Here is a 14513-nt window from a genome sequence, read left to right as displayed (position 1 = left end):
TGCCATTTTCAGTGGATACTCTTATGTGGAAGTCCCCAGAAGCGAGTTTTGTCTGCTCCACAGCTCCCAAGGCCACCAGTTTTGTCTGCTCTAAGTGGCTGATGGAATCATGACTTCATTTGCTACACAGGATCAGTACAATAGAATCTCACCAACACTGAATGACAGTCCACACCGAATTACCACAGGGCTAAATCAACACGTGAGAGTCTCAGGAAATCACAAACTTCACACAGTTTCATATACAGTATATCTGGTCTTTTCTAAGAGCACTCCTAAGGTGTTGTTTTTATTTTGTCCACTCCTGATAACAGTTCAATGAAGATTTATTTCCCAGCTCTCTTGCTTGTTTGCTGTGCCATTAGGTTACCCAGAGAGATGTGTCATCCTGATTTCTGAAGATGACGTGAGAATGAACTCTCACACGATATCAGTGTAACAGAAAAGTAATGTAGCCTTTCCTAAAAGCCATACTATTTAACAGAGTAATTACAAGCAAATCTATTGCAGCAAAAAGTTGCAAAAGTGAAAATGCATGCCCACTTACATCATAGCGCTGTCCCACAGTGCACAGTAGGGGTTCATTGTTCCCTGAAAGGCAAGAGAAGGACAAAATATTTGGTAAATAATGACGATAACTGATCATTATTTTCATCACCACCACTGTCATCATTATAAATCAACTGCATATTTGTCCTTCTATGTAGACCTTTTGAAAATGTGCTTCATGGATCACATAGAAACCATAAATTGGAGTGTGGCCTGTGCTGTGATAGATACACACACACACTTGCTGACATGCTCAGACATTCACTTTATCTCTAAGATGAATAAAAAGGCCTGGATCATAAAAAGGGATTGTCTTTGTAATTATCTGGACGCAGCGCGCTCTCCTGACACTGGGTGCTTGCAAATTAATTATCGAGCCAATTAACCACCATTGTGTGACGGCTAATGGGAGGAGATATGCGCTGTGGTCTTTGTGGGGCATTCAGTCAACAGACAAAAAAGTCTTTCAAAAACGGTGTCAAAAATGGAACACGAAAACCAAAAACTGTGGGTGCAAACAATATAGAGTATTCATTGTTGATGTGGCGTGTTTGAAAACGTTTGTTGCTGTGATTCAGAATGACAAAATGACTGCGGTGCTTACATTTGCCAGGTGAGCCAGTTCAATCTCCAGGTGGGACTCAGTTGCCTTGGGCTCGGGTCTCACAGTCACAGCGATGACCTTGGAGTTCACAACTGTGTGGTTCCTGGATCAAACAAAGATGACTAAAATTTAGATTTTTATTCTAATTTCTTGGAAGTCCTTGCCAAACAATGTTTAATTGTCATGTAGGGTCTAAAGCTGTTTCTAAGTGTGTGTTGATGTTTAGGCATGTTACCCTCCTGTATATGTTTATACATATTACATTTGGCTTATGGGTGTGATAAGAAGCACATCATGCATCATGCAACATTTCCAGTGTTCAAATCCTTAACCCTAACCTTGAACGCCTCAGGTCTCTTTTCATGCTCCATGAATAAGTATTAATACTTAAGGATTAGGTTTAGGTGTGGAGTCTGCAAGACTCGTGCAGCACGCGGGTATTAAAACCTGATTCGGTGTTTTAGGGGGGATTTTGTACGCATATTGAGAATTTAAAGTTCCTCTCTGCCAGCTGATCAAATAATTTAAAATTCAGAGTAGATGTCCTTAAAATAAATTTTTCAAGTAGTTGAGTATTTTCTCTAGTGCCCCTTGCATTGAATACTAGCCCAAACAGCACATATTCAATAACAGGAGGACTTAAAAAGCTGCCCATTACACACCAAAGCAGCTATAGAGGATGTTTACCTGTAATGGTGTTGAAAAGGTCCAAGCAGAGAAGAAAACAGAGAGTACAGAGCTCGGCTGAAATGAACATGATGTTTCTTTTTTGTATCCTTCGCTCTTAAAATCTGCCATTATAGTCACGTCTTCGAAAACATCTGCAGCTACTGTATAAAAAGTCATATATATATATATATATTAAAAAAAAGTTTAATATGTTTATATATGTATTTTGAAGCTAAAAATCCATGAGCACTTTACACTAGCAAGAAAACTGACATCTACACAAAGAAAAGTCGCGATGAGACTGCAGCAGCCTCTTTTCCTACAGGCACCATCTGAGCTGAAAATATTTTTATCTGACTTTCTCATATGGTACGAGTCCGTTTTCTGTACTTATCTTAAAATGGAAATCAATGAACTAAATGGATAGGTTCTTTAGTTCTCCACTCAGACTGCACTGACAGATTTCTGACATTTAGTGGTGGGAAAGATTTTTTTTTTTTGCTCTCTCTTTTTTCATTAAAGCTTCAAAAGCTTAAAATCTGGCAAATGGAAAACGCTCAAGTCTAACAGTTGCCACTTGATCAGCTTATCGTCAAGTTGGTTTGGAGAGGGCAGACTTCAGCGTCCCATTATGAGCTCACAGGGCTGCTGCTCTACCTGTGACAGCTGGCCTGGCTGGTCCTGGAATGACCGTTCCGTCCTTGGGACTCTGGTGCCAGGGACTTGTTGACTGGGGTCTGACACCAGGTGTTTGTTAGGGGCATCCCACTGCTTTTCCAGACACTAATGTCACCCTTAATTAACTACATTTTCTATGCTACAGTAACAATGTTTCATTTACTAAATTAGAGTCAATACAAACCTGCATTTCTCTGTATAAGAACCCCTCTTTGTTAGTAGCTACAGTAAAAACTGGTTGAAACTTAATTGCATGTCTGCAAAGTGGAACATTTCAGCAACACTAGAGCTGCAGAGACGCAGCCTGTTTCTCAGGCTTGAGCTACCACTGTGAATAAAAATGGACACCTCTGCAGCTTCCAAAGGATTAAATCTGTCTCATATTTCCTCCTGCCAGCAGACCAGAAAGTACAGACAAGGAGAAATATTGCCCTTACTTTGGTGAAGGTAGCATGAGTCCAAGAGTCTTGTAGAGAACAGTTCCCAAAATGAAGACAGGTGATCCTTCCATATCTAAAAGAAAATGAAGCATCATTTAAGATTATTGTTAGGCTTTTACATTGATGGGCTTCTTTTTTTTAGTATCACACACCCTCATTAAACAAGCGTTGCAGGATGTTTTACGCTGCAGCATAGTAAGCTTTCATAATTCAAAGGAAAGTTTTAATTGGGAATAACATTTGGCTTGAATAAACTTACTAAATTGCTGTGCCAGTTTCTGCTAATAACACTTAAAGGAACAAAAAAAAGAGGATTTTCTCTTGACAAGGAGTTCTTATTTTCTTACAACAGGCTTTGTTGACTTCAGTAAGAGAAGTGCTAAAGTCTCCTATAAAATCAGCTTCTTACACTGTCCAAATTGGAGAGACTTGGACTGAGCACGTGGCACAGATTCCTAATCAATCACTTGTTTTGTTCTCTTTGATATATTCCAGATAAGACTGATTATACCAATTTACCAAATTGTCTGGCTCCGGATTGCGATGTACAGACTGGCAGTGTTTGAAAGGATGCTGAAAATGCTGAGTTGAGGGAAAACTCAGTGACTGAACAAGCACAGGCAAGCAAACCAGCTTTGTTCTATGACTTGTAGCATTATTTCTCTTTCCCAAAACAATGGTGGTATAGCATAAAGTAAAAAAAAATAAAATAAAAAATCTTCAGGAGACTGATGTGTCTGTTTGAAAGTTTTGCAAGCCTTCAGATGAAGCAATTCAGCTAAAAATCATTCCCGAGATGTCAAGATATTTATTTTCTATTCCTCGGCAGTGGCCACTGAATGCAGCATTATGTATTCAGTATGCATTAATCCGACATTTCTACTACAGCTTCTTCTACAGATTTTAAAGAAGGTACTGCAGATTTTATTTCTGAAGTTTGACATACCAATTCCAAGACAAATAAAGTTTGCACACGGAGGCTGTGCAAGTGGCTCCGGCTCCTGAAAAACGATGTATTGGACTGCAAGTCACATGACTCTGTGATATATACGTTCAGTCACGTACCTGCTGACTGGGAAACAAAGAGGCCCTTTGGGATGACCACTTTATCTTCAGAGTTCCTGGCCCAGTCAACCATGCCTTTACGACCCTTCATGGGGAAGTTGATGTCAGTCATCACGGATACTGCTGGAAGTCTCTGGATGCTGGCAACTGCAGCATTCATGCAAAAAGAAGAAGAAGAAAAAAAACACCAACAAAAAGCCATAAATTATTAACATACCAAAGAGCATTTATGAGCTTGTCGACCATCTAACGGGCAATCATCGTAAATAAAAAATTGAGTTGAACTGCTAAATTTGGTTACTTGGAGAAACAGTTCAAAGAAATATGCTTATTTATCTTCTTGCTGAGAGAGTTAGACAGAAGGATCGAATCCACTCACATGAGGAAACAGTACAACTACCTCTGGTGGATGGGGGAAAAAAACGGCTACTAGTACCACAGTAAATAACATACTATATGCTGTTGGTTTCCACTGTGCAAAAACCAAGGTAAAAATGGCAGATCGTGTGGGAGTTAACTGCTGGGCTATGTTTGAGTTGAGGCAGTGACTCCCAGAGAGTGTGTGAACTATATTACAGTCCAGTATTACATCACTGTGCACAGAGCAGTTTCTGTTACCTGAGTTTACCTGCTACATCTCTGTTTGAACACTGCAAAGCAAATATGAGCACAACAGAGCTGAAACTTTTGTGCTTCACAGAGTCGCCCACCAACACCTGAGCTTTACTCTTTAAAGACACAATCTGTAATCATTCAATAGAAAAAAGAGAAGTGTTTTGATTAAAGTTTAAGATGTAGAAATTGAGCACACTCAAATTAAGAGAGTTTATACTATTTGTTTATACCTGAAATGTTACTAAAACCCCAAGTATGACCAGTGTATATTTTCAATTTTGATACACTGAAATAATTGAGTTAAATCGAATTATGTATGCAAATATCAGGTCATTCATATGTCAAAGAACCCGAGCCAGCTGGGCTTTTGATGCGCCCATGTACCTGAAAGTACAAAATCAAAGCCACAACTGGCACCTGACAACTGGTAGACAGGTAATCTCCTTAATCACTCTTTCCTTTTCTCACCTCCCTGCTGAGATGCCATAAAAGGCCAGTGCATGCACTAAGGCAATGACAAGGAAAATACCCGGGATCAACCGAAAAGGCCTCAGCATTACAAGGGGAGGATAAAGCCATACTGTTCTCTACCTGGTATCACATCCAGTCCCAGTCAGGTGGTGCTTCAGCAAGGGGGAATCTGAGGCTAATCCTACCATTGATGCAGAAGCTCTATTCTTCCTTGTGCTGTGCCAATAATACAATTTGAATCCTGGCAAGACTCCTTGTTTGAGTGAAATCTGTGACAGCGAAGGTGTGTCTGTGTGTTTGGGATGATCCTGCGGTGGGCATGAAATCACACAGCACCACGAGCCCTGCCATTTGCAAGGAGGCCTGTTCCCAGCACCAGATGTTGGGAGCAGCAGTGGTAAGTACGTGTTTATTTGTGTTTGCGGTTTTAGTCACAGGGCACACTGTGAAACACAACAGGGTGCTTGGAAGATTGTCTTTCAGAGTTCTGGGCAATTCTGCAGGTAAATGGGGCTTTGCGGTCGTCTGATAGGACTAGGCAGCACAAATAAAGCAGTCATTTAGGACAGCGATGCTTCTAAACACCGATTCAGTGCACTAAGAGTATTCTGTACGGCTCATTTTCATAAGAGGGAATTACAGCATCGCTCATTACGTCTGAATGTGTTCATGAGAGGTTCAGCATTAAGTAAACTGTTGAAGTCAGACAACACTAACATTTTCCACAGAAAATAAATTAATGAGCATTTGCGACTATTGTATGTGCGTAATTGTAATTAATCACTATTAATGTCATAATATTCTCTCAGCCATGAAGCACAGTGACACAATAGACTGCCAGAACCAAAATGACAAAAGTACATGATGCATTCCACCTTCAAAGCGGCATTTAATTTTCTAACATGTCCTAAGCTTCACTTTGTCCTCTAAGAGTTAGCTTGTAAGGACGGGGAATAAGTTGCTGGAGTGGAGAGCCTTTTGCAATCAAGGTTATTTGACTAAAAGTAGAAGGACAGAGGACGATACAGTGGTGACAGCCAGTATTTATCTAGGTGTCAAGAGGCTGCCATAAATTAGTGACGAAATGATGCCGCAATATCCTACTCAGCCAGATGCTCTCCACTTGGCTTCCACCGATGGATCCACAAAACTTTCCATTCCTTTAATCAAAAGGGGCCACGTGGCCACCGAGGCTCTGTGGTGTGAGTTGAAATTACTGCTGCTGGCCTGCGCAGTGACCAAGGATGAAACAATTACACAGAAAAAACTCTTCATCCCTTGTGTTAGTCGTGTATTATTAAGTCTGGCACATTCGTTTTCCAAATCACTTGAAGACTTAAACAAAAAGCAGCAATTATTTCTGACATTTATGAGAAAATAAAAACAAAATGGGAAAACACGCAGTCAGTTCTTGCACAAAGAAGTTCTCCTTACAAGACCTTTTTTATTTCACTACCAGCAACCAATGAGGTTGTGGTTTATTTTAGCCAGAGGCAACTCATTACTGCTATAACTCCAAATAACTGCTCAAAAGCCAAATCTTCCCCTCAGCCTTGTGCTGAGATTTAACAAAAATACGGAAAAAAAAACTGCTTTAGAAATCTGCCTGTGTTAGTTTTCTATAATAAAAATGATAATGATGTTGTACTGTACTCCAAGTGTTTGATAGGAAATGGTTTTTGAATTAGCCACTGCAAAATGAATATTCTTTGTATTTATGTGCAAACAAATGGTCTCAAATTATGTGAAATTCTTTGTTTGGTCAAATTCAGATTGCAATTAAATACTAAGTCATGCTGTAGTATTATGCTAGTGGATATGTGAATATGAAGGTTATCTTTTGTAGTGAACATTATATCCTCATTTATATATGTCCAAATTACATTTTTACAATGCAGTGCATGTAGATAAAATATTCACAGTAGATTTGAACTTGTGTCAAGTTTTTAAGGAAATTATCTTAGTGTATGGAATCGAATGAAACTTGTGAAAAAAAAAGTGAAAATTCTTTATATGCTTGGAGAAAAAATAAAACGTGATTAGCACCAAAAGAAAGATAAAGCATGCAGCTCCAGTATGTTACTCCAAGCAGGGGCCCTGATTATGCCAGGCAGTGCTTTCTTAGACTGAGACACAGTGCTGCTGAGCTGCACCATTGTTCCATGTTTCTCAAAAAGATTTTCTTTCATATCATGTCCGACAGATGGCTACGGTTTAGTCCACAGTCTCGCAGATATGAATAGAGGCCAGGCAGTGATATAGTTGACAATTATAACAAGAGTCAAGTATTTCAGATTCAAGTTCAGCTTCGCAATACACACCACCGCTCAAGGAACTGGTATGAATCTGGATTAAACACTTAACTGTCAATTTGGAGTCGCTTTCACAGAACAAATTTCATATTGTGTATAAAGCAGGGGTCATGTGTTAATGCTTTTTTGAGCACTACGAGGAGACAGCGGCAGTGAGTTTGGAAGACTACCATTAAGCCAAATTGAAAGAAGCATAAAATAGGAGAAGGGCGCAGAAATAATCTCACATCTGTGAAAGAAGTCATTAATGCTTGGCATTATGAAATGCTCTCCAACCTGATTTCCAAGTCCAAATCCATTAGTTAATTTGACTCTCCCAATGTTTCATAATGGCATTTTGATGGGTGCATTCATTGAACCATGTTTGGTATGCTATTCTGGGGGCTACCTATTCATCATTATGGAAATGATATACCATAAAGAACCACAGTGAGTGAGTGTTTGCCAGAAGTGGGTCAAATGTTAGGTATTGTAAAGAATACAAGGAGGAAACCTCACTCCTCAAGGGAAATTGCATTCCAGCGCAGATGTACATGCTCACATTCACTTGCATGAATAAATCAAGACCACAGTTCTATTATTCCGTCCCAGTAAGACACCATTTATGGCTGAGTAAGAAATGAAATGCCATAGAGACCTCAGATCATCCAAGAGACTGTGCGACAGAAGCTAAAAGAACCCACAGCAACATCGAGGAGGAGAACTATTGCTCAAAGACTCATATCCAGAGACAGTTTTATTTTTTTTTTCCTCCACAAAAAAGTGGAGTCATAATCTGGACCAAAATAAGTGTTGCATAAAAGCTCATTACAGCTGCAAAGAATCACATGTAATTTCACTTCCAATTTGGAAGCCTTTTAATCAGATACTCCCTTCTTTTTTTTGTCCATGACTGATAATCTCACAAGCAACTGACAAACAACTTTTTATTAATTCTGCTCCACTACTGCAAAACATGCTTTAGGGTACACTCTGCTAATCAGGCCTTTCTCAAAGAACTGCAGTATGGTGCAATATCAGACATAATTATTTCACCTTCAAATATACCATAAATATTTTATGTGATTATTGAAGGAATCTTTGAAATTATGTATAGAGAATGCCTATAATTAATTAACAACTTAGTGGTCAGAAAGCAATACGAAGTGAATAATAACAAAGGAAAAAAGCATACCAAATCTTTTACTGCACTGCTTATATATTATAAATTATATAATTCCTAGTATTTTAAAATGTACCCATGGAGTGCATTTAGCTTAATGGTCAATATTATTAGTATCCATCGTCACTATTTAGAAGTGATGTGTATATTTTTTCTAGTTAAGAGCATTACTCTGGCGGGTTTCTTACACCGCATGCTCTTGATATTGGATTGGTTGTTAAGTGTTTTTATAGGAATTTACCACATTAAGACCACAAGATCAGTTTTAATTAACATTATTGATTTGCAGTAATTTTACTCCCCCACCCTTACCACACGCCATTCATCCTAAATTAATGATGGTGGGGAAATTGACACAAGGACTCAGCAAAGCACAGGGATTATGTGTCCATGTCAAGCAGAAATAAATGGTAAAACGAGCTCAGTGGCTGCAGGGCTGGAAAGAAAAGTGGGCTGATTCTTACCCAAGTTCCCCGTCATCAGATAGGCATTGTGGAAATCCTTCATGCCCAGTCCAACAATGTGGATGAATTCCTCTATGACCTGCATGAGCTCCACCGCTCCGGGGTAGATCTGGACAAGATAAAAAGGCAAGAGGACACTTTCAATTTCAGCACTGCTCAAATGATTTCACAATTTTAAAAGTAGGTATTACTAGAAAGACAGAAGTGTATGAAATAAAAAGAGTGAGCAAAGCATATTGCATAGTTAAATACAGAAGCTGAACTGAATAAAACATTAAAAATCAGCATAGCTGAATAAAATTTGAATGGAAGAGAAGAAAAATGGGGAATATATATAAAACAGGGTCACATATTTATTGATATTTAAATTCATTCAAATTATTCTTTAGTTTTGCAACAAATTTCACCATTTATTTGCATACTTTTGTACAGTTTTATGTAATTTTCATGCAGTTGAAACTTCTACAGCTGAAACAATTAATCAAATATGAAACGCTTAAAATTATAAACAGCCTTATTCATTATTTTTTTAATGTTTTTAATACCAATTGATTACTTGCTTAATGAAGAAAATAATCTACACAGCAAGTGAATATAAAAATAGTCATTAGCTGCAGCCCTACGTGACCCTTCCATGTGACATCAGCATCGGAGCTGTAACCACCGGCTTTGCCAGCATAGTTGCTGGTTGGCTTCCCCTCTCAAAGGCCCTGCCAAGTCAAGGGTGATCGCCTCGGTTCATGTGCCATTTCATGGACATCAGCACTAAGTGAGAGAACGTAGAGGCAAGAATTCAGGACCACGGATAGTTCCATGGCTCACCCAGTAACACTCAGTCCAGTCAGCTCTTTCCCATGAGTCAATAAATCAAAGAAACATTAATCCAATGATTGACCTTCAAAAGATTGGACCACTGTCCTGGCTGCCAGTCTCGTGGTGATGGCTCAGTTCTACTGAGAGGCTTTGACGGGGCTATCTTGAATACTGGCAGTGCAGTGTCATATCTGCGACAAAATATCAGCTCCACAGAATACAATTTCAATTCTGGTTTGACAATTGCGTCTTGTCACGCAGGGCTTCAACATATGTGGGTTGATGTCAGATAAGTAGAAAGGCCTTTGAGTGGCATTTAGCAATTAACACCTCACTCCGAGTTGGTATTCAACAAACACCTGGGGCAGGTATTTCCCCCGACTGCAACGCCTTGTGTTCTGTGTGTTTGCACATGCCTGTACATGTGCCGCCGCTAAGCCAGGCAAGCGGATCAGTGATGCTGAAGTTGAGAGCCTCTGACACAGCAGAGTGAAAGCCATAGTGGGGGAGAAAAGCACATCACGTCGCCCCTTCCGGCATGTCTGACGCAGAGTGCAGTCATGCTCATTCTGTTGGTTTCCATGGCAACCATGAGATGTGAAGGCAGCGCAGGGAAATGGCTGCAGTGGAGGTTCTGTAGACAGAGCTCTTCCTTTCCTTGCCATGGTAACAGTGACAGGGGGTGAATATATAGTGATCTGTGCACAAAGCCAACTCTACAGCCAGTAAAAACCTCATAGTGAGGTGTTTCATGTGAGTGTTTTAAATGTCCACAGCATGCAGTGTGTGGGTGCTGTGGAAAACAAGCTCAGAACACTCATTAATGCAAGTAAAGCCAGCAAGTGAGAAAAAATGTTTAACTGTGAAGTCCAAGCGTCGTCTGGTGAAATCAGACGGCACCGCTTAAGCAATGTCCACTTGGGAAAGCGAGGAAACTGAAGCAGCTCTCCTTAGACATGCACGTTAATATCTACAGAAATAATTAACCATGTCACATATCTCTTGTGTCTGTTTAATCACACAGACAACTTTTGCTATATTTCCTCTGATCTGTCCATCCCTGTCTCTGACTTATTCTTACTGACAAAAACTGCTCGTTTGTGTGCTTCTCGCACCAGCAACATACCTTTGGGGCTTGACAAACTAAATCTGCAGAAAGCAAACACCTAATTACTGCCTATACAGACAGCCAGGACTGGCACTTCTAGCAATGTTTAAACTGCCTGTGTTCCCCTACCATCTTAGCTGAAGTCGAGTGTAGAGAAAAGGAGGCAAAAGAGAGATCTGACTTATTTAAAGGCACCACCTCTGTTGTGTGTCAGTCCAGGTGACACCTAATTTAAGTCAATTTACCAGTGAAGGTGACAACAGAGCTGGTGCCCTTTGCAGTCTTGTAGTCGTCACAGATGGCATCTCTGTCAGAGTCTGGATGTGTGGGATTTCAGGGTTCAGGTTGTCTCAGACACCGGTGGCACTTTTGAAACCCAGAGTTACCACCTCTCAAGCTGAGAGATGTGCCCAACAGAGGACGTAGCCAGAAGCCAATCCTCATGGAAAAACACAATATAGAGTAAGAGCACTGTTCTGTGCCCAAATGTTTGATATACAGTACGTTACTGCAGTGCTGCAGTTTGTTGTCTCTGTATTTGTAGAGGGTACTGAAGTTGTTTTTGTTGTTTCCTCATATTGCTTTTTTTCATATGATAGAACAACCTTACAATGTCTAAAAAAAAAAAAGGCAGACATGGAATTGGAGTCACAGTTGTGATAGTACAAGCAATAAAATGCCAAACGTGTTTGTTTGTATGGCAAAATTCAACTTAAGTGATGATCAAATCGCACTGGTTGCCCAGATATGGATGAAACAATGTGTGTGCGGGAGGAATGAATCCTGCAGTGTTAATAGTTGGACAGCTTCTATGGCAGTGCTGCTGCCACCAAGTGGAGCTCTGAGGAACTAGTTTTCTAAATGAGGCCAGATGTCACACCTGCTAAATGACCTCACAATCATACGTGTATATGTAGCTGTAAATTACCCTGGAACCACCCTGACTCTTCTTTATCTCTGCTACTTCAATTGTGCAACTACAAACAAGCTTTGTGCTGAATTCTGAGGCACACAACATCCATGCAGCAGTCTGAATTATTTACTAAGAGCACTGCCACACGCTTACCTTTTGTGCGTCTTCCCATTTCTCCTTATTTTCCTCCTCCAAGAGGTTGCTGATGATCTGAAAGAAGTTCTGTGGAGATGATGAAAGGGAAAATACGTAACACACCCACACACAAGTATTATAGGTACTGCAGCAAAACGCTTTTCTGAAATCATGACATAAATACCATGCACTCAGAGAGGACTGATGGATATTATGCTGACATTTCTGATTGCAGGGAATAATGATGGTCCCTGCAGGGCTAAATAGGACCAGGAAATTTGCTGTTCAAGCCATGAAGATAAATGATACTAGAAAAGCTGAACTTTCTGGTTCGGCTCCGACATAAATATACCTTGAACCTTCTGCAGCTTGCAGCAAACACTTAATGCTACTGGAGATAAGCACAAGCTGCAATCAGGAAAAAAAAGATGAAAGGGAATGTTTGAGTAGCTGTGTGGATTGTCTTCTTCAGCAGTGGAGAGCAGGGGCTGCTTGGGGTGCATGCCTGCAGTAGTAATAGGACCCCTGTCTGATCTTTAGCCTTGTTATTTCGTCTGGTCTACAATGTGCCTGAGGGAGTGGCTCTCTCTCTTGACACAGGCTATCTTGTTTTCTACTTGAATGCTTATGCTCCCTCTGGTGGTAATGTGCCCACTTTAACACTGCATTAGCGCAGAGACACACGGAGGGGTTGGGCTGGCTGACTGCTCTCCTGTCTGCCCACACACACTATAGAGCTCTCCTAATAACCAGAGACAGGATGCTTTCCTCATCTCAGATTTTCTATGGTAGGAAAATGGCTGAATGGGGGCCTAGGCTTCCCATCCATGGCCAGCACATTTGGGTTTTATTTCTGCAGAATATTAGATGAACCATACACCTTATACCCAGTGGAAAATGTTGATAAATGTGCATGAAACCAGCAGAAAAATCCAGAAAAGCAGCATCTCTGACATTTTATAGTCTAAATATCACTGCGCTTTGGAAGTGTATAATTAAATACCTTGGCCATTTCTGAGATTTAATTAGAGAAGCTGCATGCCAATTAAATCCAGTCACAAAAAATGCTAAAGCTCTAACAGTGACGTGTGTCTAATGTCACTAGTTTTGCTATGTAGGATTTGTTTTGGCCTTTCTTTCTAGTTGATGAACTCTCTCCTTAAATCCTGGAAAAATCTCAATAATCCTAGTATATTTCCATATTTAATATACTGAAAAAGCTTATTAGTCAGTAGATACCATACTGTGTGTTTTGGGACTTCACTAACGGAACTTATACATTCTTGGAACAGATTTTTTTCTACTATACAGAAGATGGCTCACACTTTGCTAATTTCCTGGTGCTATTACTTACAGTCGTATGTAGAAGAGTCACAACAAAACAAGCCTGATGTGGTAACAAATCAAGGATAGAAGCTGGACAATAACATTTATCATTAACACCCATAAAATATTAAAACTTGCTTTACTGTCAGCGTGACAAAATGAATATCGATTATCTCCTTCCCATTTACTCCCTCTATAAAAACTGCATGAGCTAAGCATGTGTCAAGGGATATACAAACACACAGAAACACTATAAACACAATGTATACAAATTGTCACACATGTACAGGACAGCACAGAGATCACAAAGAGGCTTGAGAAGGGTGTTTTGAAGATGACATAAATTGTCTTATTGCTGACGGAGGTGGAGCTTTAGCTATAATCTCCATCATCCTATTGACATAAAGAGGATCAAGGCTGCAGTCAAACCCAACATGATAAGATGAAACAGCTTAGGATGTGTAGGAGATGTCCTGATACAATAGAGCTATGAGGTGTGCTTGTCAGCCATTGTGCTTTTTCAGACATATATTACAAAGCTCATGCTAAAATGTATCAAGCATCACTGTTATCCAATTAATTGTTCTGTCAAAAGTGATGCATTTGACAAAACAATGCAGTTAGATCCATGTTTAGGTGTTAAAATAAACCCAGCATCCCCTTACTTGCACATCATCTGACGACGGCTCATAGCTGGCCCTCTTGAAGGTCTCCGTCACGTTGCGAAGGATCTCCACTGAAGACAGCAGATCACCAGCGTAGAAGTTCCTCCTCTGGGTGAGATCTAGGAGATTTTTTGTGACTTGGGACATCCCATCCCCCGCCAGCATCCTCTGGCCCTTTGCAAGGTGCCCCTGAACCTCCAAAAACAGGAGAAGACAGAACTTGGGGCATCGGTGTCCTCTGGTGCTGGTTTGCAAGATACACGTTAAGCTACACATTTGGAGTAAATGGAGTGCAAAAAATCAGGAAGAAAGACTCTACTCTCTGAGGCCCGTTATGTGACACTTATATCTAAGCCAGGCCGGAATGTATTCTGCCTCGCGGATGTTTTGAAATGAGCCAATACGAATAAAAGAGTTAACTGGAGCAGAAGACACACATTTAGGCAGAAATTGCACAGTGAAATGACATTTCACATCATTGCACAGGGTTTATGTCCATAAATACACGTTCACAGGTGCAGCGC

General features: G+C 40.2%; 1 protein-coding gene across 10 annotated transcripts in view; it reads right to left on the bottom strand.

Annotated features, from left to right (window-relative positions):
• The window catches only part of adgrb3 (adhesion G protein-coupled receptor B3), a 109561-nt gene that overhangs the window by 29532 nt on the left and 65516 nt on the right, over nucleotides 1–14513 (bottom strand). For 7 of the 10 annotated variants that reach the window (XM_055018938.1, XM_055018940.1, XM_055018936.1 and 4 more), the window contains 7 exons: nucleotides 13990–14187; nucleotides 12017–12085; nucleotides 9030–9138; nucleotides 4006–4152; nucleotides 2938–3013; nucleotides 1154–1256; nucleotides 548–591 (listed from right to left, as the gene is read on the bottom strand). In XM_055018938.1, the coding sequence (XP_054874913.1) occupies nucleotides 548–591; nucleotides 1154–1256; nucleotides 2938–3013; nucleotides 4006–4152; nucleotides 9030–9138; nucleotides 12017–12085; nucleotides 13990–14187 (746 nt within the window). The remainder of the gene's footprint in view (nucleotides 1–547; nucleotides 592–1153; nucleotides 1257–2937; nucleotides 3014–4005; nucleotides 4153–9029; nucleotides 9139–12016; nucleotides 12086–13989; nucleotides 14188–14513) is intronic. The other 3 variants (XM_055018934.1, XM_055018937.1, XM_055018935.1) reach the window with 2 other exon arrangements.

Source organism: Amphiprion ocellaris, chromosome 16, assembly GCF_022539595.1.
Source record: "Amphiprion ocellaris isolate individual 3 ecotype Okinawa chromosome 16, ASM2253959v1, whole genome shotgun sequence".
In the NCBI taxonomy this organism is placed as follows: Eukaryota; Metazoa; Chordata; class Actinopteri; family Pomacentridae; genus Amphiprion; species Amphiprion ocellaris.
Note: the sequence above shows the minus strand (reverse complement) of the source record. Positions and strands in the feature narration are given on the sequence as shown.